This window comes from Pelobates fuscus, chromosome 8, assembly GCF_036172605.1.
Source record: "Pelobates fuscus isolate aPelFus1 chromosome 8, aPelFus1.pri, whole genome shotgun sequence".
NCBI lineage: Eukaryota > Metazoa > Chordata > Amphibia > Anura > Pelobatidae > Pelobates > Pelobates fuscus.
Window position 1 is genome coordinate 145,707,500 of NC_086324.1, and position 23,796 is coordinate 145,731,295.

Sequence of the window (23,796 nt, forward strand, 5' to 3'; positions counted from 1 at the left end):
CTACATTACGTCATATTTTATTGAATTTTTAGGTTTTCAGAGATACAATAAAGAAAGAAGAAAGTGGGCACACAGGCCTCAAAATATAGAGTCCCGAGAAATCATAAAGCATTAACAACAAATGATTAAACAATATGTGTAAATAATACAATTTGCAGGCAATCAATGAAAGGTATCTCGGAGGCAGTCTGGCTTAGAATTGTGTGGTTCTTTCCAGTGTTATAATGCCAGCAGCAAGATATATTTTAAAGGATGCAACCACTGGTCAAATTGTTTTCATAGATCTGCGTTTAATCGGTAATGCTGCCTATCCAGTGTCAATACTCTGCAGCGAGACATGCCAGCGGTTTTCACTCCGGAGATGCACTGATGTAGTGCTATTAATTCATCCTAATTTTCCACAGTCTGAAACTATTTCATTTCGGAGTTCAGTCGGACAGGACTATCACTCCATGTGCTGGGGGCATTGGCGAAGCACTGCGAGAAACCTCAGTGTGTAGAAAATGTTTAATAAAATGTTGCCCTCTGTATGATTACTACCCAGCACCCCTAGAATTCGGGAGGTGTAAAACTGGAATGTGGATTGTGTGACCAAGAGAATGGGGTACGAAAAAACGCGAAACCTTGGCATGTTAAACTTGTGGAGCACAAGCACTTTGCCAGCCAAACTGGTCTGCTTATGTTTCAACTACTGTGGATTAACACATGTAGGGTGCTGCAAATAATCTTTTTAGGTGGTTTTCTCTGCAGTTATTATTGCTGTAGTGCCAACTTACTCCTCAGCGCATGACAATTAGGTAGTGTGGATATATAGGACAGGAAGTAATTATCAGACAAAATCCCAAAATCCAGCACTGTCCTGCCATTTCCAGTAAACTTGGAAGGTATGAAACCATAACAAACATAATTCAGATTTCTAGAAATAGGTGAAAATGTGAAACTATTTGAAAGTTAGGTATTATTTTACTAAAATCTCTTTAGAAAACTTGCAGATTTCAACAGACTAACAAAGACCCATTGTTCTCCTTTCCTCTATAAGATTTCTTTGCTTCAAAATTGTGTGGCACTTTTTAAACAGCTCTACTTGTAAGTATGTCTCCTGACATTTGTATGTTTCTGAACAGTCAACTCACATCAATGTCTCCTGCTCCCGGATAGGCCACTTGCAAATAGTGAAAGCGTGCCGCCCGTATGGCATTGTACCAATCAACTATTTCCTGTGTTTTTAAATAAACAGACAAAGAAAACACGTTAACATGTTACACACACATTTTCCCACAATGCTTTGAATCTATTAATTAACTCAGGTGTATAGATTGGTAGATCAACTGCAATAGAAACACAGCCAGGTTTAGTCATTGAACATTGATGTGTTGGGACTTTATTGGGGTATTGTATATTTAAGGCCCAGATAGAGGATCTGGAATAAAACATAATTTAATTCAGCAATTGTGGCGCAAAACATGTGATTTCCTGTTGAATTAATGATAATTAATGAATAACCCTGCATTAATTCTCAGTGAACCTATTCAGTGACACAATGATGGATAATCTTGGCATCTCAATGTCTGTGAAATACATATCACATTATCCTGAGTCCATTTAAAGGATGGAAGGGCCTGGGAATGTAGCTAACAAACATATAGTGTTCCTCCGTTAGCCATCACTACACTAACATTTGTCAAAATTCAACTCAGCTTGAGTGCTCACTTACATTTGAGTGAATTGTGCTTGCAGCAAAAACAACAGTCAGGAGCACAAACATGTATTTCTTACCCTATAGCAGGCATAGGCAACCTTCGGCACTCCAGATATTTTGGACTACACCTCCCATGATGCTTTGCCAGCATTATGGATGTAAGAGCATTATGAGGGATGTAGTCCGCAACATCTGGAGTGCCGAAGGTTGCCTACCCCTGCCCTATAGTGTTAGAAACACCGTCTAGCCCCCTGGCTCACCCTTGCCCCTTAAATATAATCTTACCTTTACTCTGGCTCTGCCCCATATCTGCCTGCTTGGCTGACATAATCAGAAGTGTTATTCAAAGCCAATCACAACGCTTTCTCATAGGATTGGCTGAGACTGTCAAGGAGGCAGAGAAGTGGCAGAGCCAGCACAAGCCAAACATAGCTCTGGCCAATCAGCATCTCCTCATATAGATAAATTGAATCAATGCATCTCTATGAGGAAAGTTACGTTTTTCCATACACAGTGCAGCACTGCCCCATGAAGCACCTCGAGTAGTCATCTGAGTAGTGGCCAGTGGAGGGATCACTAGGCTGTAATGTAAACACTGCATTTTCTCTGAAAAACAGTGTTTACTCAAAAAAAGCCTGCAGGTAATGATTATACTCACCAGAACAAATACAATAAGCTGTAGTTGCTCTGGTCACTATAGTGTACCTTTAAATAAAGTAAGTACCCAGTAACCATTATTTAGATTAGTATTAAATGATTTGTAAAAGCTACATGTTATTGTTCTCGGCTTGGCTACCCCTTTTCTAACCAAGTATGTTTGATCTGTGGCTTTGAAGCTACTCAGAGCTAGCACTCTCATAATCTTGAATGATATGATCTGTGGCTGGGTAATAATAACACACTGATAAGTGCTGGTTTGGCATACAATTCTCATGTCTAAATCACAGTTAAACATCACATTTAAAATGCAATTATCCTAATGCCCACTAGATGTCACTATATGATCTCACCATGTGGAACAGCTCTGCACACATGCTCAGCACCACAAGAGTTCAACCTTTGTTATTTAGACAGTTGCCATAGCAATAAACCAACTCCCAATGACTGCACCTTAAACAGGTGTAAGGTCGAAAGCTTTTTGGATTTGGGATTCTATAAAAGCGGAACAATGATGTACAAAAAGAAACGTCCAATGAAATCAATCATTAACAAGTTTTGCTTTTTTTCTGAAAAAAGGACAATATATTTCTGTCGCCTGATATGATAAAAATAAAAAAAAGTCTGGCTTGTGCCATTTCAGAATAAAAAACATTAACCCTTTCGGCCATGACAGATTCCACGGCTCAAGCAAAAGGCTGTTTTTCATTATTATTTATTCAGTTTAATTTATATGTTGAATATTGTATTGCAATAACGCCCATTCTGAATATCACCTAATTCCTAGTGCTTTCGGCCTTCTCCTTTATCTCACAGCTCACTAGGGCAAGACTTGGTTACTGGCTTACTTTGGCCATCATTCAAGTTAAACCGCAGGTTCAGCCAATTACAATTCTAATATTGCAATCAGGGATTGGGTATATGTTTGAAACTTTTGCAAAACACTAACTTAAAAATACTGACTTTTGTGGAGGGAAAAAGTAAAACATAAAACAAAATATACTCCTTTAAATTTTTATTAAATATGGCAAATCCATTAAAAAAACATACAAACAAAAAACAAAAAAAATTATAAAAAACATAAGATTTTCAAACGAATTTTGACTTTTCTATGCAGGACACATGCAGTACCCTGCTATCACCCATCTGCAACAAGCTACCTTTTCCCTGTCATAAATTATTTACTTGGCACCAGGATGTCTATAGGACTATATAGAGTTCAGTCTTGGTACTTATACAGTGGTGTTCAGCATCAAACGTTAAACATGCACTGGCCAATCAGAAGCTATTCTTACACTTTTGCAATCAAACATTGTTCACTTGAGAGTTTAGGGGTTTGCCGGATTACACGGCGTGAAAGGGGTGTCGAGGAACATAATATACTGAGGTCAGAAGAGGAATGCCGCAATCAGAAATATTATATGTAATTTAAAAAAAAAATTATGTGATGAAAACTATACCAGTTTGAAAATTGTCCAAGGCCTTTTCGAATCAAATCAGAACCTGAACACGGACTGGAATTAAAAATGGGGTGCAGAAGCTTTGTAGAGGCTGATAAAATTGTGTGAAAAAGATTTTAACTGTAATAGGTGGAAGGATAAAGCAATTTTTCCGGTTTATGTCAGCACACCCACCTTTCCATCTTCGTGAAATACAAAAATATTCCGGGTGCTGTTATCCTTTAAATAGGTGATTTGCAAACCATTCGGGTTCCCTATTTTGGCCGGCTGGAAAGTAGCGTTTAGATGTTCAATCTTCATAATTGCTTTGGGCTCCTTTGCCTGGAAAACAGATTTAGATAAATAAGCTAAATTCTGAGGGAAACAATAACTTTCCAATCAAACTATCGTTTAAAGCAGTGAAAAACATAACGGAAGATGCTTTTCAGTAATAACTGAATCTAATGATGCGTATAATAGGCTTTGATTACGAGGGATGCTTTCAAAAGTGAAAATATAAGCCACTTTGGCATAAGAGAGGGAGGCAAAAATATGTTTCGTTTTATGGGGTGTCTTTATTGAGTGGATAACTTGAAAGTGCAAATACAAACATCTTTTATTGCATTACGCAAATTAAAAAATAAGACGCCGATGTCAGATAACACGACGGGGAAAGGAAACAGGCTAAATATTCAGACAGAATGACTACTGATGGATTTGGGCTCATGCATGAAATGGACAGAAAACGGTGGGTTTGGTTGTACAAATGACCTACCTCTCTCTTTTAATGCTGGGAAGTAAAGGTAAGTCTTTTCTTTTACATTTTTTAACAGAATTTCACGTGTTCTTTAGATTTCTGTGAATGGGGATGGGTGACCACCTGCACTGCGCCCTGACTGCCATGTTGCTGAGTTTGTGAACTAGCTCTCTATTTGATATCATAGTTATTTGACAAACATGTAGCTCTTCCATTGTAATATACAAGCGTTCGACTGCTATGGTGTATTCATATTTTTAGAATTTAGAATGAAATTTCCTGACTTGAAGTTAGGCCGATCATTTTAGATCATAAGAACCTGGCCGGGTAATTAGCCCTGAAGAGGTTAATCAAGTCAATACTATATTTCTACTGAATCCAACTGAATTATACCCATTCACAAACATGTCCCCATTCTTCGTTTGCCCATCCGCCTACCACAAAAATATATAAATAAAAGGACAAGCCAAACTCCTCTGAATAATGGCTGGTGTGCTATCCTATCCATCACACAGACACGTTCAATCAGGAAGATCCTGGCCACATGTCCGAATACTGAATAAGTACTTTTGCTGCCCCAGACCTATAAAATATATCAGCATCCAGTGCAGAGCCAGATAGAATGCCTGTCTTACAAGAGATAAAGTAAGTTTCAAAGTAACTAATCTAACATGATGGCCTTGGGGTTACAAGGAATTTACAAGCAGGTAGCCTAAGGTTTGGGGTGCATGCATTCAATATGCTGTATAGACTATAAATCCCATTATACTACACTATTTCACAGCATCTCTAGTGTCTATAGATATCACCAGGGCTCCACTTGCTGCCCACGGGCATTCTTATATGCATAGGGTTGACGGGGATCTCTGCTTGCCAGTTCCTCCAGGGCTGCACATGAAAAGAGCACTGTTCATGTCTCGTAGTAGTGCAAATAGGTTTATATTGCTAAAACCTACTGGAACCATGCCTCATATCATCCCAAATGCAGGACTGTCCAATTAAATTCAGGACAGTTGGGATGTATGTTTATGTGTCTATGTTTCAGTGAATTTGGAATGTGTAGATGTAGAGTTATGTGTGTCTGGCTAGTTATGTATTAGTAGTGTATGTTTTGCACGTTAGTGACTGCTTATCTGTGTATGTGCCCAAATAGGTATGCCAGTTGCTAGTTATTTATATGTTTGAGCTAATTGGATGTGTGAAAGAGAGTTTGGATAGTTTATGTCCTTTGGGGCACACCAGTTTTTATGTGGGGGAACAAATGTAAACACTAAGATAATTTTTTCAGTACGGGAGGGTGATAAGCCAAAAAAATTATAGGGAAAAAGTAGCGTCTTCAATTCTCGACTAGATTTCAGTTCTGCAGGGCCCCTCCTCCTCATTGGTAGCTGTTTGTGAATGCTTACTTAAGAACATCTAGACGTAAAAAAACTGGGCTGGTTTGAACTCTGCCCCGTTTTAGTAGGTTTTGCACATGTCTAGTGTCCTTTAAGAAGGAATTTCCATTGAGTTGCCTTTTGGGTAGCAGAGCCAGAGACATGCTATTGCCCTTTCTATTCAGACACCATTATTGACTGACAGCACCAGGGGGTGGGGTTGCAGTGCCCACAGGAGAGAGAAGCAAAAAGCCATCTTGGAAGTAACACAAAGAGAGCATGTGAGAGTGAATGTTTAGGTCAATCAGTTACAAAGGTATATTCAGGTAGAAGTCAGTGAGTGATAGAGATGTTTAATTTGTGTTTGTGTGTGGTCTTTGTCTGGCCCCATTCCATGGCTCTGGCCTTTCGAATATAAGAAAATGTATCATATACAGACCAGGCACATGTGATTTTCATAATTAAATAAAGACTGCTGTATTTTGGAAAGATCTACGAGTGCACCCCAATCTTCATTCTTATATATATATATAAAGTAGAGATTGTAGCTGTATTAGTCCAGTGATGTAGACGTAAATAAACTGTTAAAATTCGTATCTTGTAATACCTTTTTTATTGGACTAACAGAGTTTTTTAATGACAAGCTTTCGGGAGAACCTCCCTTTCTCAAGTCTGAATCATTTCTGAGCAAGACGACACATAGAATTCAAAGTTGTGTTGTGATACAGGGGTTAAAGCGACATGGGTGCAGATAAGACACAGGTTTGATAGAACATAGACACCATTCTCGCAGAGGGTCGTAAATATCTTTCTGAAGATCACAGATTGAGTGGGGAGAGAGAAAAAAAACAAGCAAGCAGTGCAGAAGATGGTGCTAGAAGGGGAGAGTAAAAACAAATAATTACTTATATAAAAATGCATGAATTCCCATCCAAGTGTTACAGGATATGCATGAAGGCCTATATCCAGCATAAACAGACACATGTACACACTCACACACATGTACATATACATATACACAAGCATAGGCGTGCGCACGGGGTGTGCCGGGTGTGTCTGGGCACACCCTAATCCCTGCGGCCCGCGCTATGGACCGGTGGGGAAGATCAAAGAATCCGCCGTGTCCCTTTCGCGAGGTCGGAGCGTTGCCACGGCAACGCTCAAATCTCGCGAGAGTGAGCTCTAGCCCCGCAGGCTAGAGTTCACTCACCACTGGACCACCAGGGATGGCAGCAGCACGATCCCCCCTTCCTACAAAAGGTAAGAAGGGAAGGGGCATATTAACTAAACGGTCCCCCCACCCCCACACAATACACACAAACAGCACACACACAGAAACTTTACACATACACACACACAGCACAAACTAACTGCACCCTCACACAGTGCCCTCACACACACACACACCACCCTCACACAGCGCCCACACACACACAGCACCCTCACACACACACACAGCAGTGTGTGTGTGTGTGTGTGTGTGTGTATATATATATATATATATATATATATATACACGCTGCATGTGTGTTTGTGCTTTAGGGTGCATACCCTTATGCAATAGGCTGCGCACACCTATGTACACAAGTACATACACAATATACATATAAATGCAACCTGCATCACAACTCAGCTTTGAATTCTATGTGTCATCTTGCTCAGAAATGCTTCAGACTTGAGAAAGGGAAGTTCTGCCGAAAGCATGCCAGTGAAAAATTCTGTTAGTCCAATAAAAAAAGGTATCACAAGATACATATTTTATCTGTTTTTTAAATATATATATATATATATACACACACACACACACACACACAGTGAAACATGCAACCAATATTGGTGCAGCCATTTCAGTCTATTGTATCCATTGCTTTTAGTGTGCTTTGGAAATTCTGCAACCATGCAGATTGGGTTATCTGTACAGGGCCGCTAGTGTTCTGCAAAAAACCTCCAAGTGTAACCATCAGTATGATCTCTTGTGGATTGCTAGGCTGCTCAAGCAGTTGTGTGGTACTGAATATGGCTCATAGCAAACTGCACATCATGGTGTTTCGTAAATAAAAAAATATCAATATGCATTTATAAGACTTATTAACATAATGAACTTGTAATGGGTACATAAAAACTCGTTCATATTTTAACATATTTCAGGCACGTGGAGGAAAGGATTTCGGATGGCTAAGTAATCCTCTTATTTTTGGCCCCACTATAAGATACATGAAACAGCACAATGATGATTTTTACAGAGAATGCCATTCATTTAAATTTGCACTACTATACACCATTAATTATAAAGGAGCATCTGTCCCCAAAACATTTTGGTCTTAGAATTACCCTATTTCACTTACTCTTTTGTGAAGATGTGCGTAAGTGGTTTGTGTCCGTTTAGAATTGATACAGAATTCATACAAATTTCGCTTCGTTTGATTAGCAATAAATACCTTTTGAGGTTTTGCCTGTTGGTCCATTTTAACAAAAAACGCAGGGAATGTTTTTGTTTGTCTACATTGCCATAACCTTCTTCTAATGGGATAATTTTGCAACTAACTTTCAACAAAGCCACATCATAATGTGCAAGCTGTCTTGATAACTTTGCAATGATTGAAATTCTCAGAGGCAAGCGAGGCTGGTTTGATTTTTTTTTTTGTACTCACATCATTTTTGTTGAAGTATTTTAAGGCTCCTTCGCGCTCAGAAAGAACAAATTTTCGGCTTAAGAACTGCCCGTTGTCACGTCCCCTCTTCCACAAAAGTCCTTCCCTATAACCTGACAGCAAAGAAAAAAAATATCATCAGCTTTTTTTTTTGTCATCCAATCATACAATCTTGTACAGGATGAATTTGCACAAGAGGGATTCACTTCAAATGCCGCCTAGTTTTTTTTGCAGTTCACTCAAACTGACAGCATCAAACTCATTAGGATGGAGAGAACGTGAGCCGCCCAATAATGGAGGAAGCAATATCCCCGTGGCATACACAATACACAAGGACACAGAAACACTTCAGCCTGGCTAGCTGAGCATCATAGGAGTAAAAGTCCATTGGGATTTTCTTGACTAAAATCTGAATTGTAGTGTAATTACCTGGAAAAGGAGCAAAAAAGGAGAATTCTTCCAAATCGGCTATTTTACACTTGATACAATTAAAAGTTTAGTGAATAATCCCCATAATGAATTTGCCTCTGCCTGATTACGCACACACAAAACCCTAGATTTGCAGGGTTATTCACAAAAGTGACAATTGTTGGGAATTCAAAGTAAATTTCAAATTTAAAGCCACAATATCCTAATTAGATGCTTAGCTGACTTAGAGAAGTTTTCCAATTTTGCCTAAAATTTTAAATTCACTTTGAATAAATTTTGGATTCCTAACAATTTTGAATTCCTTAAGTGAATACGTCTGACAACTTTGCAGATGTAACAGTTATTGTGCTGGCAGGCAACACTAGTTATAAAATAAAACAGAGAGAGTTGCCTGAACCACACACACCACACCTGTGTGCATGTAGCCAGTGCATTGCAAGAATGGCACGGACTATGATCAGCTGACATTCTGCGCAAGTGGTAACTGTAGCTCTCAGAACCCGACAGCAGGTAGTCACAGTCATAACTGGTAATAACAAACTGAGTGTACTGGCCACTGGCCAACTTTATCCTCTCACAATAGCTGATATGACCCAATAGGTTACCACTTAGCAGAAGCTTAGCTTTCCTAGATACTTTCTCAATTATCAAAATAATGACATCAATTCATTCAGTACCAGGCCAATTTGATATATATATATACCCCTTAAGGACACATGACAGGGGTGGTACAATATATCTAAAGAAAAACATTTGAGATTATTTGTATGCGATAGCCTGGATGTACATTCAAAATTCTGTGTGTGTGTGTATGTATATGTATGTATATATATATATATACACACAATTGCAAGAAAAAGTATGTGAACCCTTTGGAATGATATGGATTTCTGCACAAATTGGTCATAAAATGTGATCTGATCACATTTTATCATCTAAGTCACAACAATAGACAATCACAGTCTGCTTAAACTAATAACACACAAAGAATGAAATGTTGCCATGTTTTTATTGAACACACCATGTAAACATTCACAGTAGCCTATAACACAGCGGTTCCCAAACTGTGTGCCGCGGCACCCTGGGAACCGCAAGATATTTTCCTGGTGCTATGATCATATGATCGTAGCACCGGGAGCTGTGCCTCACTCTCTCCTGTGGGCTCTGCAGATCTCCCTCACTGGCCCGCTATTACTGTAACGCTGCAATTGGCAAGGGATGGAGGGAGAGAGGACTCGTGGGGAGCTCTAACCTGCAGGTCCACCGGGTTCTCCTCTTGCAAGCTCGGAGTATTGCCACGGTTACCACGGCAATGCTCCGAATCTCGTGAGTGTGAACTCTAGCCTCAGGAGCTGCTAGAGTTCACTCTCACCACATGGACTATTAGAGCTTCTCCACCGGACCACTAGGGATTAGTACTGCCCCCCCTCCCAGGCAAGGGTAAACAGTGAGGAGGGATATGAAAATAATTATTTTTAATTTTTTAAATGTGAATTTGCCCTCCTACCCCCACAGAGACACAGTAACTCCCCCCATGCACACACACTACCCCCCATACACACACACACACTACTCCCCCATACACACACACACACACACTGTACCCCTCATACAACCTGCCCCCCCACACACACACACTGTACCCCTCACGGACAAACTGCCCCACATACACACACAATACATCCTTCACAAACAAAATGCACCCCCGTACACTCACTGCACCCCTTACACGCACACACAGAGCCCCTCACACACACACACTGCACCCCTCACACACACACACTGCACCCTTCACACACACATACTGCACCCCTCACACACACATACTGCACCCCACACACACACATACTGCACCCCTCACACACACACACTCCACCACTTACACACACACATATTGCACCCCTCAAACACACTACTGCCACTATCCCCTACTACCCGGCAGATCCCAGGTAAGTTATCAAACTGTTCTCAAACAGTTGGACCACTTACTCTGGGAGGGCACTGCAGCACTACTGACACTGTAGTATTTTTGTGATCCTCTGATGAAGTGATCTGTGATCACGAAACGCGTAAGGCGGCATCTCCACACATCGGTTCCTGAGAGAAAGCATATTTGAAACGCATCACAAGCCGCAGGGGAACGCACGCGGCTAGAATCCAGTGTTACTCAGCACGAGAAAGTCCGTATCCACTTCAGTCCGGCCGGCAAGAAAGTGATTTCAACATCTTCGGACCAAAGTCTGCTCTACCTGGTATTGATGCTATTCCTATTTTGCACTCTCTTTTTGGGACTACCATATTTTATTAGTTTTTAGGACTACAACATTTGTAGTTTTTATATATGTATTTTCTGTGCTTTTTTTCGACAGTTTCATGTACTAATAAATTTTCAATAGTACTCTGTCTGTTGCACTATATTTTCCCACATATATTTATGTTTTAACCCTTCGAGAGTTTCTTTTCCGTATTGGTTTTTGCAGTGCAGTGGTTCATCCACCTATACTAGATTACCATTTCAGCCACTTGTGGACTGCACCTACCAGATACTAAAAGAGGTTATGACCTATTTATACTCACAGTATCAGTGATTTTTTACGATTATATCTCCATTTTTATTTTTCATTTTCATTTATTCATATTTTTATCTCTATTTCTGTGTGCCTTTCCTGTATCTATTATTGATTTATTTCAATAAGCATTTCTCAATTTCATATTGCTTAACCACTGGTGGTGATTTTTTACAAGTGATACAGTGGTTATGGTAGTCATATCCAATCTAACTCTAGAGGATAATTCTACCATTTTTTGGTGTTTATCCACTATTCAGTTGTTTATTTTTAGTATTTTTGTGTGCCTGGACCTGCCAAACAGGCTGTCAGTGGTGTGCTTGACGCCAGGCTGGCACATCCATTCAGCGAGTTGGCCTGCAATCCGGATGGGGATCTATACACCAAGTCCATTTTATTAAGCTGAAATTATTTTAGTGTCACTATAAGATGCATTTCATAGGATTATCTTAGCATTAATTTCCGCTATGCTGATTTTGAATTATTTGAAGATAAGTTTATGTGTCCTGCTAACAGTATATCTGAAACCCATACAGTCCTCCCTCTTCCATTTCCAATGGGAACATGAGGCTAGTTGTGTTCAGAGGGTGACGGCCAGTAGGTGAGTGAGCTGGGCTGCGACTAAGAATGGTATGCAATAAAATATCAAGCTTTCTCGCACCTTGACTGGAACTTAAATACTGTCACAAAGACTTAGTAACAGCTTGTGAAATCTGTAGCCTTAGAGCAAATTTATTAAATACCCAGTTATGGTGAACATACCAGTGGAAACTATTTACTTTTCTCTAAATACAAGAACTATAAAATATGAATAAATTAATTTATATTAATAAATTCTGACAATTTTGTTTAAGATTAAACATTATTATCTGATTAGAGAAACACTATACAGTGTAGCACTATAGTGGTGGGGTAAAGTATTTAGGTGATAGGCCCCCCTCTCTATTGAGTTAAAATGTGTTTACCTTTCCTCCATGGACACGCTGGATTCACCGCGGTTGGCCCTGCCTCCATTGCTGAGATCATCCATCTTGATGGTCTTAGTCAATTTCCCATAGGAACGCATTAGGAGGCTATTGCGCATGTGCAGAAAAACACTGTTCTGCGCCAATCAGTATCTCCTCATAGAGATGCATTGAACCAATGCATCTCTATGGGGAGTGTGGAGATGCTGAATGTGCAACACTGAACAAGGCAGCACCTCTAGTGGTCATCTGAGTGATGGCCACTAGAGGTGTTCCTAGGCAGCAATGTAAACACTGCCTTTTCTCTGTGTTAATTCTGCACAGACATGCTATAGACACCAGAAACACTACATTAAACTGCCATGATTCTGGTGACTATTGTGTCCCTTTAATTATTAGTCAATACTGAGCAATAGTTTTCAAAAGATCTGAGGAAGTGGAGAGAATTTCCAAATGATTTCCCTGTACTACATAATCTACAGAGTAAATGGAATTAAATTCTTCTTGCTTAAAATAAAATGACTCAGGAGGGTGGGAGGTGCAACAACAACAAAATGCCACTGAAAGTAATTAGTATTTGGTGTCTATAGAGTTTCTTGGGCACTAGCCCTAGCCCCTGATAGCTTGAAATCCAGATATGGCAACAAGAAGAAATAACGTTTAGAATCAGATTGGCATGGATGCAGATACGGATTTACTGCCAGTGCCCCTTCCCTCGTTGAGCAGTATTTACGAAACAGATCAGTGATTGCAATGCTGTTCCTCAGTCAATGTTTTCTATAAGAATCTAATTTAATGAAGATATCCCAGATGCATGCATGATGAAGATGTAGAGTAATCGAGGGCTCAACAAATCCCAGCGACTAGAACTTTTGCCCTGGCACCTGGTATTTGAAGCCCTTTAGCTAAAGTGGCCAGAAGTGGGAACAATGGAGCCGGCCGGTCGCCCTGAGGATCGTGGAGGCAGCAGGCTGGGACAGCACGCGAGGAAGCAGTAATATTCTTGCAGCTCCTCCCTGCTCCCTCGCGCTGTATAGTGATACTGGGAGCCGAAATATGACATAATTCCGGCCCCGGCATCCCTACAGGGAGCAGAGAGGAGCTGCAGGTAGATGACTGCTCCCTCGCACGCAGGATGAGCGAGCAGCCGCACTGGACCCCATGGAAAGATCCACTCAGCTCTACTAAATGTAGGGAGGCTGGGTGGATTAAAATTAAAATAAAACATATCAATTGTGTGTGTGCGTGTATGTGTCTCTCTGTCAGTGTGTGTATGTCTCTCTGTCAGTGTGTGTATATGTAAGTGTGTGCATGTCAGTGTATGTGTATGTCTGTCAGTGTGTGTGTGTGTGTGTTTCTATGTCAGAGAGTGTGTATGTCAGTGTATGTGTATGTGTATGTGTGGCTGTGTGTGTGTCTGTGTCTCTCTGGCAGTGTGTGTTTGTGTCTCTGTCAGTGTGTGTGTCTCTGTCAGTGTGTGTGTGTGTCTGTCAGTGTGTCTCTCTGGCAGTGTGTGTGTATCTGTCACTGTGTGTGTATGTCTGTGCCAGGAAGTGTGTGTGTGTGTGTCTGTTTAGGTACCTGCACCCCTCCGATCATGGTGTTTTTACTGACCTTCTTTCCCACGTTGTGCCGGTTTCGTCGTGGCTTGTCCTGCCTTCATGGCTGAGATAATCAATCTTCAAGATCTCCGCTAAGCCAATGCTTTCCTATAGGAAAGTATTAGGGGGATATTGCGCATGTTCTCTATGGGTAACATTCAGCATCTCCTTGCAGAGCATGGAGACGCTGAACAAAGGTGCTGCACACTGTGCAGCACTGACACAGGAATCTCTAGTGGCTGTCTGATTGTCCCTAGATGTGTTACTAGGCAGCTATGTAAACACTGCCTAGCATTACATTACATTGTAATCTAGCGTTTACATTGAAGAGTGTGCAGGGACAGATTATAGACACAAGAACAACTAAGCTGTGGTGATTCTGGTGACCATAGTGTCCCTTTAAGAATTGTATATTTCTCGTATATTAAAACAGTAATCATATTTTCTGTAGACAATGATGAAAATGGGTCATTAAAGAGTTACTCCAACAAAAATCTGTGTTAGAGTAAGCCCCCCTCCCTCCTAGCCCCCCCCCCCCCCCCCCACCTCCCCCCAAAAAATTCCATCTGGGGCTCTCTGCAGTACAAGTCTAAATAGGGCCCTGGGATGAGGCAAGAGAGAGAGAGAGACAGAGAGAGAGAGAGAGCAAAAGCTGACTAAGTGGTTAAATCATCTATGAAACCAATAGGGCTGCACTCATCTGAACATGCATACATTATAAGGGAGCTACTGGGTCCAACTCATATACCACATACACAGTGGCGTACACATGACCCATGGGGCCCCGGTGCGAAAATTGATCCGTGGGCCCCCCCCCCTACTCTGGCGGGCCGGGGCCGCAACACATTGCGGCGGGCACCTGGTCGCAGGGGTTGCAGGGCTGCGAACCCTGCGACCGCGGTATGTACGCCAGTGCATGCAGATGCACACACACTTAAAGGACCACTACAGACACCCAGATCACATCAGCTCAATGAAGTGGTCTGGGTGGTCTGGGTGTCAGGTGTCAAGTGGTCTGGGTGTCTAGTTTTAACCCTGCAGCTGAAAACATAGCAGTTTCAGAGAAACTGCTATGTTTCACTGAGGGTTAATCCAGCCTCTAGTGGCTGTCTCACTGACAGCCGCTAGAGGCGCTTCAGCGATTCTAAGACACTGAACGTTCATAGAAAAGCATTGAGTAATGCTTTCCTATGGGCGGTTTGAATGCGTGCGCGGCTCTTGCCGCGCATGCGCATTCGGAGCTGAGAGGCGGAGGGATCCCCTGCGCCAAGGGAGTCCGGCGCTGGAGAAAGGTAAGTGCTGAAGACACACACACTCTCATGAACAGACGCATACACACTAGCTAACAGACACACACATTTACTGACAGAGACACACTCAGCGGCAGACATACATACACACTCACTTACAAAACATACACTCTCACTGACAAACACACACTCACTAACAGACATCAAACAGACTCACTAACACACACACAAACACACTCAGTAACAGACACACACAGTAACACACTCACTGACACTCACTAACAGACACGCTCACTCACTGACACTAGCAGACACACACCCTCTAACACACACACTAACACTCACACTAACACACACTAACACTCACACTAACACACACACAAACACACTCAGTAACAGACACTCACACTAACACTCACACTAACACACACACTAACACACACACTAACACACACACACTAACACACACACACTCAGTAACAGACACACACAGTAACACTCACTGACACTCACTAACAGACACGCTCACTCACTGACACTAGCAGACACACACCCTCTAACACACACACTAACACTAACACACACTAACACTCACACTAACACACACACAAACACACTCAGTAACAGACACACACTAACACTCACACTAACACACACTAACACTCACACTAACACACACACAAACACACTCAGTAACAGACACACACAGTAACACACTCAGTGACACTCACTAGCAGACACACTCAACAGACACACTCACTCACTGACACTCACTAGCAGACACAAACACTCTAACACACACACTCACACTAACACACACTTACACACACACTAACACTCACACTAACACTCACACTAACACACACACACACGTTTTTTTTTGTTTTTTTTAATCCCCCAGCCTCCTTACCTTTTGGGATTCCCTGGGGTCCAGTGCTGCTGCTGGGCTCCTGGGCGGCCGGTCACTGGGTGGGCGGGCAGGCAGGCGGGCGCGCGAGGGAGCACTCTCCCCTGAGTGCTTCCTCTTCAGCTCCCTCGCGCGCCGCGGTGCGGTGCGCGAGGGAGCTGAAGAGGAAGCACTCAGGGGAGAGTGCTCCCTCGCGCACCCACAGGACCGGCCGTGGGGTGACAGCAGGGCCAGCCCTGAGGTGGCTGGCTCTAGGGCCCCCCAGGAGAAGAGGCTGGCCCAGTGGCTACATACAGGGTCGCAGGGGCGGCCGGGCCCCCTGGTGGGCCGGGCCCGGTCGCAGCCGCGACCCCTGCGACCCTGGTATGTACGCCACTGCACATACAAGATTTAGTGTACTCATTCATGCAAACTAAACCCCCATTATTTTTACCTAGGTTAGGTGTTTTAAAAAAAAAAAAACTATTACATTGTGTGAGCTTTGAAATTGTTGTTTAGTGAGTGAGTGAGTGTGCTGGATCATGTAAGTGGTTAAATCAATCTGAAATGTAATATTCATTCACATTACAATCACTCACAGTGACACAACCAGTGGAGAGAATACTATTAAAAATCATTCATATTAATTAATCCAAGTGGATCGTTTATAATGCCAGGCACATTTTACAAGGAAGTTCTAGGCTTTAAGAACTTAAAAGCTCCCTGTTGTAAAACAAAGAGCAGAATTAGATGTAGGTGAGCCAGCCGTGCAGGGTAATTGCATTTACTGAATCCAGGAATGACTGCAGTAACGCAATTACATGCAGGTTAAATACAAGTCGATATGGTGAGCTGTTCTGGGATCGGGCTACAGAGACCCTGCTAACTATGATTCATGATGCTCGGCCATCCGAGCTCTAATGCTGAATGGGTCCAGGTTTCTAAAAAATGTAAGGTCAATATTCCCTCTCATCTTTGCTACTATTTCAATGAATATATAAAAAAAATCTATATATATGTTTTCACTTTTTGGCATGAGTGGATTGTGATCTGAAATACACCTTAAACAGACTTTTTGGCTACCATGACAGCTGCATCTAAATTAAGTTGTTATGGTGCCAAAAGGTCTCCCAGACGGGAATCTCAGTTTAAGGAAGTGAAAATTTTCGCCAGGGAGGGGCGCGTTTGGTTGGCTGAGAGCAATCGTCTGCTTTGCATGGGAAGGGAAAAGGATTCCCATTTTACTGCCAGGGAGGGAAAATGGCTAATTGGGCCCAATTTGGAAATTTCCACTTAGGGGTGTACTCACTTTGGTTGCCAACGGTTTAGACATTAATGGCTCTGTGTTGAGTTATTTTGAGTGGACAGCAGATTTACACTGTTATACAGGCTGTACACTTACTACTTTACATTGTAGCAGAATGTAATTTCTTCAGTGTTGTCACATGAAAATATATAATAAAATAATTACAAAAATGTGAGGGGTGTACTTACTTTTGTGAGATACTGTATAAATACACCTTATGTCAGACACCGTTTGAAACCTCACAGTTTCTACACTAATATTAGAACCCATCAAAATTGGGGTATTGTGACGTTGTGGTGGGCTTAACATAATATGGCCATATGGTATAACTGAATCCCCATATTTGTTTGCCAATATAGATGATATTAGGCAGCCATGTCAATTTAAAACCTTATTTATTTTGGTGTGTGCTGTTCCTTAATCTGTATTTTGTATACATATATGTCTTTACGGCAGCACCACTACTTACAAATGCATGGTGTGCTCCCAACTCCTCCGTTTTTTAACCCCTTAAGGACCAAACTTCTGGAATAAAAGGGAATCATGACATGTCACACACGTCATGTGTCCTTAAGGGGTTAAACACTGTCTGACTCACGGTGCAAGGTGCAGTCTTCTGACTCACCCTGAGTCCTACGCCAGTGTTAAAACATTTTATTTTTAATTATTTTTGTATGAGGGATATATTAAGCTTACAACAGCAACAGAATATAACAAGATCCGTCGAGGAGCAGGAAAAGTCGCAGCTCCATAAAATATCAGCAGCAGTGGTATTAACAGATATGACATATAATAAATAGCACAGTGTTTTGTTGGTATATCTAAAATTAATAGAATCAACGACTGCGGCACAGTAATTAAACAATAAATCTCACTGATGTTACAAAGATACCCTATTTTGCATTTTAAAAACAAACTTAGCGTTCTATTAAGCTAAAGCCAACTAAACCCAACACGCAGAGAGAATGCTGGGCTGAGGATCGATACGGTGACTGGTAAATATATATATATATATAAAAACAAAAACATAATGGGTAACAATATAAAAAATTCTGATAATCAACTGTAGGGTAGCATATACGATGTGAATGGGCAGAAAGACCCAACCTGACAGCTTATTATATTAAAAGACCCCACTAAGTCAACTATTTTAGCTTATGAAAAATTGATTGGATAGTTCCCAGAGAAGTGTGGGCTACAGTCGGTGCCATTCATGTCACCCTTGGGCAGCACCACTGCAGCCCCAGGCATTAGTAGGAACCAACGTCCACAGTCCAAACTCCCTATAACCAGAGTATGGCTAAAAAGTCCTGGACAGTGATGGATCTCCCAAGTATGTGCACTGTGCTTGGATGTACAATACATCACGGTTTCCCGCCCTGGAAGGGAAGCCCAGAACTGAAGTCCTGCTGTTGATTAGTGGCTTGGCAGTGATTTGAGTGGGTTGATTCAATCGACCACTTAGGCTCTTCAAGAACTTTATGCAAAGGGCTATAAATGCCTCACTACAGCTATCTTCCAGTGTCAAAACTTTATTTTTTGCAGTATCTGTGGAGAGGATGCAGAACCAGGCTCCGGTACTCCTTACTTACCAGACCTAAAATTCAGGGTGGGTCTCAGACTCCGTGAGTATTCATCTGCTGACCTGGAGAAAAGTAGGCACTCTCATCCATATATGGTGGAGGTGTCCTGAGATCAGTCTATTTTGGAATGGTGGAAACCCCACTTCTATTTGATGAAGACGCTTATCTGCTCCAACTTAATCCCCTTGCCATACGATCGTATTTCAGGTCAGTTCTACCCCATCTGATCAACACTGCCTGTAGTCTTATTCCCACCTTTTGGAAGCAGCAAAAGGCACCAATCAAATGAGACTGGATTCGAAGACTTGAAGAAATCCACTCATGTGAGAAGCCTATACTCGCAAGCTCGGATAACCACCAACACTATACTAGGACATGGTTTAAACGATTTTATTGTCCCTCTGATCAGTCGTGACCTCCGGGGGAGAGGACGAACTGGAATATTGATTACCCCTGCTCTTTCATTAGCCTGAAAACCTTATATTTTTGCTGCTGATGGTGGGGTCCTGCCTGGTGTATGCCCCCCCCCCCCCCCCTCGATTAACTCTCAGACTAACTCTCACACTTTACCTTCAATATTTTCTCACTCTACCTGGTCTAGCTCTTCATGTTCTATGTTTACCTCCCTTCTTTCTCCTTTTCTTTCTTCTAGCCTCTATACTGTATTATCGTTCTTTGCAGCTGTTCTACCAACTCCCTTGTGCAACAAGGAGATCTATTTTGTTTTGACAAAGTGGACGACCACCTCTTGCCATATCCATATTTAGTAACCGTACGAGATCTGGATGTTTTTTTCCCTTTTTTGTTAGGCTATATAATTCCTGATATTCTTGTGCTCTTATTGTACATCCATATGCTTCTACCTTATTGTAGCCATCAAGTATAGATACATATGCGTGTATTTTTCTTCTTTCTTTTTGTGTTAAATTCGTATTATTTACTGCACTAAAAGCTGCATCACAAACAAAACAATCTTCTAATTTCTTCTAAAAAAGTATTTAAACATTCAGTATTCACCTCTTTAACCCCTTAAGGATCAAACTTCTGGAATAAAAGGAAATCGTGACATGTCACACATGTCATGTGTCCTTAAGGGGTTAAAGAAATCATATTGTTTTTTAAATTGTAAACTTCGTTTGCAATAAAGCTAATTTTTTTAAGTTTCCTAATTTATTTTTTTCGGTTGTAAAGTGCATTTACTATAACCTTGTACAGCAGTACAAAATGTCATGACATCTTATAAATATAAACGAATATATTGTACCTTCTAAATTAATTAGGGATATTACTGTCAGGTAACTGAATAATGAAATGTGTCATGCATTATTAAATATTGCCAAAAGTAATGAAAATAAGCAGATGTATTAAGCTGAGCAGGATGAACTCGATCCAATTATACTATTAACTGAATATGTGATGGTTCGATTTGTAGAAAATATACTCAAATTAGCATGCACAGTCTCAAAATAATTGCACTGAAATGCTACATATCGAACCTTTAAAATATTGTAAGTAAAGCTGATATTTAATTTAGTTTTCTAGGTTTATACACAGTAACGTGGACTATGAGGAGACCTTTGGAAGTCTCTAATGAGTTTGTTGAGAAGTTGCCCTTTTCATTTGGAATGCCTCGTTTATCCATGTTGGTGAGTGTGAATTAAACCAAATAAGCAGTTTGTTTCAGACACAGTTTAATGTGATGGCAACCCACTGCTATTGTTAACAAGATCATTAATTTTATTACCTATGACTTTTCTAGATTGAGCTACACATGTGTACCTTCTGCTTACATTGTAGTTAATAATCCTTCATTAGAGCCATCTAAAACAGAATGTTCACAAAAGGTTGTCATGGAAAAAACAGATATAAGGGAGGAGGGTCTCCTTTGTATCAGCACTCGATGTCTTGAGAAGTTTCCTTGAGCCACATTCAAGATGAAGGACCTTTTTTCCAGTCATCGGTTGGAGATCAAAAGTTGTGTGTCATTGGTCAAACGTCTTCCTGAAGACAGGCATTTTGTGGGTTATATCTTACAGAGATATAAAAAGAGCAATATGGCATCCATTCCTTAGACCAGGGGTAGTCTACCTGGTTGCCAACCACCCACTAGTGGGCGGTTTGGGATTTCTGGTGGGCGGCGGTGGGTTTTGCAGAAAACACCCGGTGGAGAGGAGAGATCCTTTCATGCAGAGCCAGTATCAATAGATACTCTCTAATACTAGCTAATGTGAGGCTTTACAATAAGTACAATCTGTGCCAAGTTTATATGGACTAGTTCAACTTACAAAGGCTAGTGAACTAAGAGATAACAGACCTGAGCAAATGAATATCCATGTCTAATCAGTAGACTCTGTGTGTCTTTGGAACTTTGCAACCCATAATTGACACACTTACAACCATAGACATTTGTAACAAGAAAAATCCTACAAGGTTACATTATCATAGGTATTAAGATATAATAATTCTCATTGACCTATAATTGATATCTACTCACTAGGCTGACGTATAATATTATTTTAATCATTTTGCCTTAATCACCACTTTGAGCACTACCAACACTTTGAGTATCAATATATTTATTTCAGTTATTTCTGTTATATTAATTTTACTATTATCATTAAAGGTTACGTTCTAAAGTGAACGTGCCACCACTGGACCACCAGGGCTTGCGGCATTATGTCCCCCCTCCCTGGTGAAAGGTAAGAAGAAGGGAGGGGTAGACAGTAAGATAAAATTTCACATCTCATCCTACTACACATAGCATAGACCCAATACACCCCTCACACACAAACACACACTGCACCCATCACACACAAACACACACTGCACCCCTCACACAAAAACACACACACTGCACCCCTCACACACAACTCAGAATACACTTTAAAATAGCAGACCACCTCAAAAGGCTGATGTAGAGGGCTACATTTGAGAAAGAACACCAGGGTAGTGGGCCATGGTCAGACAGAACATCAGGATAGTGGGACAAGCCTCAGACAGAACACCAGGATAGTGGACCATGCCTAAGACAGAACACCAGGGCAGTGGACCATGTCTCAGACAGTACACCAGGGCAGTGGACCATATCTCAGACAAGACGCCAAGGTTGGCACCATCTCAGACAATATTTAGGTAGTGGCCAGACAGAACTACGCATTTCGGAACTGGTAGTAAAGGGGTGTTTGGGGGAAATGAAAATCAGGAAATTGTGTTGTCTAAAGGTGTGAAATCTGGGAAGTAGACAGGCATGTCGCAGATGAGATTCAATACAAATAAATGCAAAGTCATAGATTTTGGAAAAGGAAATAAAAAATGCCACTAAGGATACAGATGGATATTTTAACCAGCTCACAAGCTCAAAGTTGATAAGAAAGTTGCCATTCCATAAAATGGGTATTTTAATATCACACACTGACGATGGCAAATGTTTTTTGTTTTTTTTGTTCTTCTTCATATTAATTGCCTTCCTTTGTAGCACTCAATCATTGGGTCTGTGGCTTTCTTTGAAATATTGAGTAAATCTAATAGCTGCCAGTAATTAATAAAGGTTTTAAAAGGAATGACTCAGCCTCCTAACTTTCTGCAAATGATTAACAGTAGCAGACAGCAGAGTACAAATAATGCATAATTTATAAATGATGACCTCACCGATCAATGTACCAGCCAGGGAATTAATCATAAGATCAATTATTTTCTATGACAAGAAGTGCTACATTTCTAACCCAAACAGTGTTGGCACAGCCAATACATCACTTCTTCCCCTCATTTCCGGATCACGACTCAGAAATAAACCTCTTAGATGAAGTTAGGTGGTCGTTTATGATTTTCAAGATGTAGCTTGGACTTGTGGCTCTCATATTTCATTCGACAGTGAGCTAGATAATTGTTTTCCATATTAGCTATTTCGGCAGGTTAGCTGGCAATTTGTTCAAACTTGCTGTTTAGTGAATAAGCCTCCAAGACGATACAGGGTGCTGTCGCATGTAAAACTTGAAGCAGTTACTTTAACCAGTCCTCAGATATTTTGGGTACAAAAAAGAAGACAGAATATTTACAGTTGTTTTTGTGGCTTTATTCACCCTACCACGGTCTCCTTGTGTCACTCTGACCATAGTCAAAAATTAATCCAACGCAATAAAAATATAACTGGGATAGAATGTTTTTAATCTCTGACAGTTTTGCAATGTTTTACCCTAGTGAACTACACTTATTTAGTGGGCTAAGGAATGCATCACTATGTGGTAAAGGAAATGTCACCAAGTCTAGGGAGTTCATTCATTGGCACTTGGCAACATTCCATAAGAACACATATGCATTCCTTCCATAAGTACTGCATGCACATTGGTGTTAAATTAACTTGTATTCTCACTGTGGCAGGACAGCCAGACACATGATGAAAAAAAAATAAAAAATAATAATAATTAAGTAAAAACGCCACATCCCATAGCTAACTTTTAGTTAGCTATTGGATTGTGCAAAATAATAGAGAAGTGATAGTTTCACTTTAAAAGAACACTACACGTACCATAACAACTACAGCACAATGTAGTGGTCATGGTTACATGTGTACCTTGGCGCTTCCCCGATGTAAGGAGTAGAACCATGTTAGAATGTTTTTGTTTTTGTATTA

At 40.9% G+C, this 23,796-nt stretch overlaps 1 protein-coding gene across 1 annotated transcript in view; it reads right to left on the bottom strand.

The window, feature by feature from the left end:
• The window catches only part of ADAP1 (ArfGAP with dual PH domains 1), a 170,567-nt gene that overhangs the window by 11,156 nt on the left and 135,615 nt on the right, over positions 1–23,796 (bottom strand). Inside the window, exons 5-7 of the mRNA XM_063430386.1 lie at positions 8,580–8,692; positions 3,991–4,137; positions 1,134–1,217 (exon numbers count right to left, since the gene is read on the bottom strand). Of these exons, the coding sequence (XP_063286456.1) occupies positions 1,134–1,217; positions 3,991–4,137; positions 8,580–8,692 (344 nt within the window). The remainder of the gene's footprint in view (positions 1–1,133; positions 1,218–3,990; positions 4,138–8,579; positions 8,693–23,796) is intronic.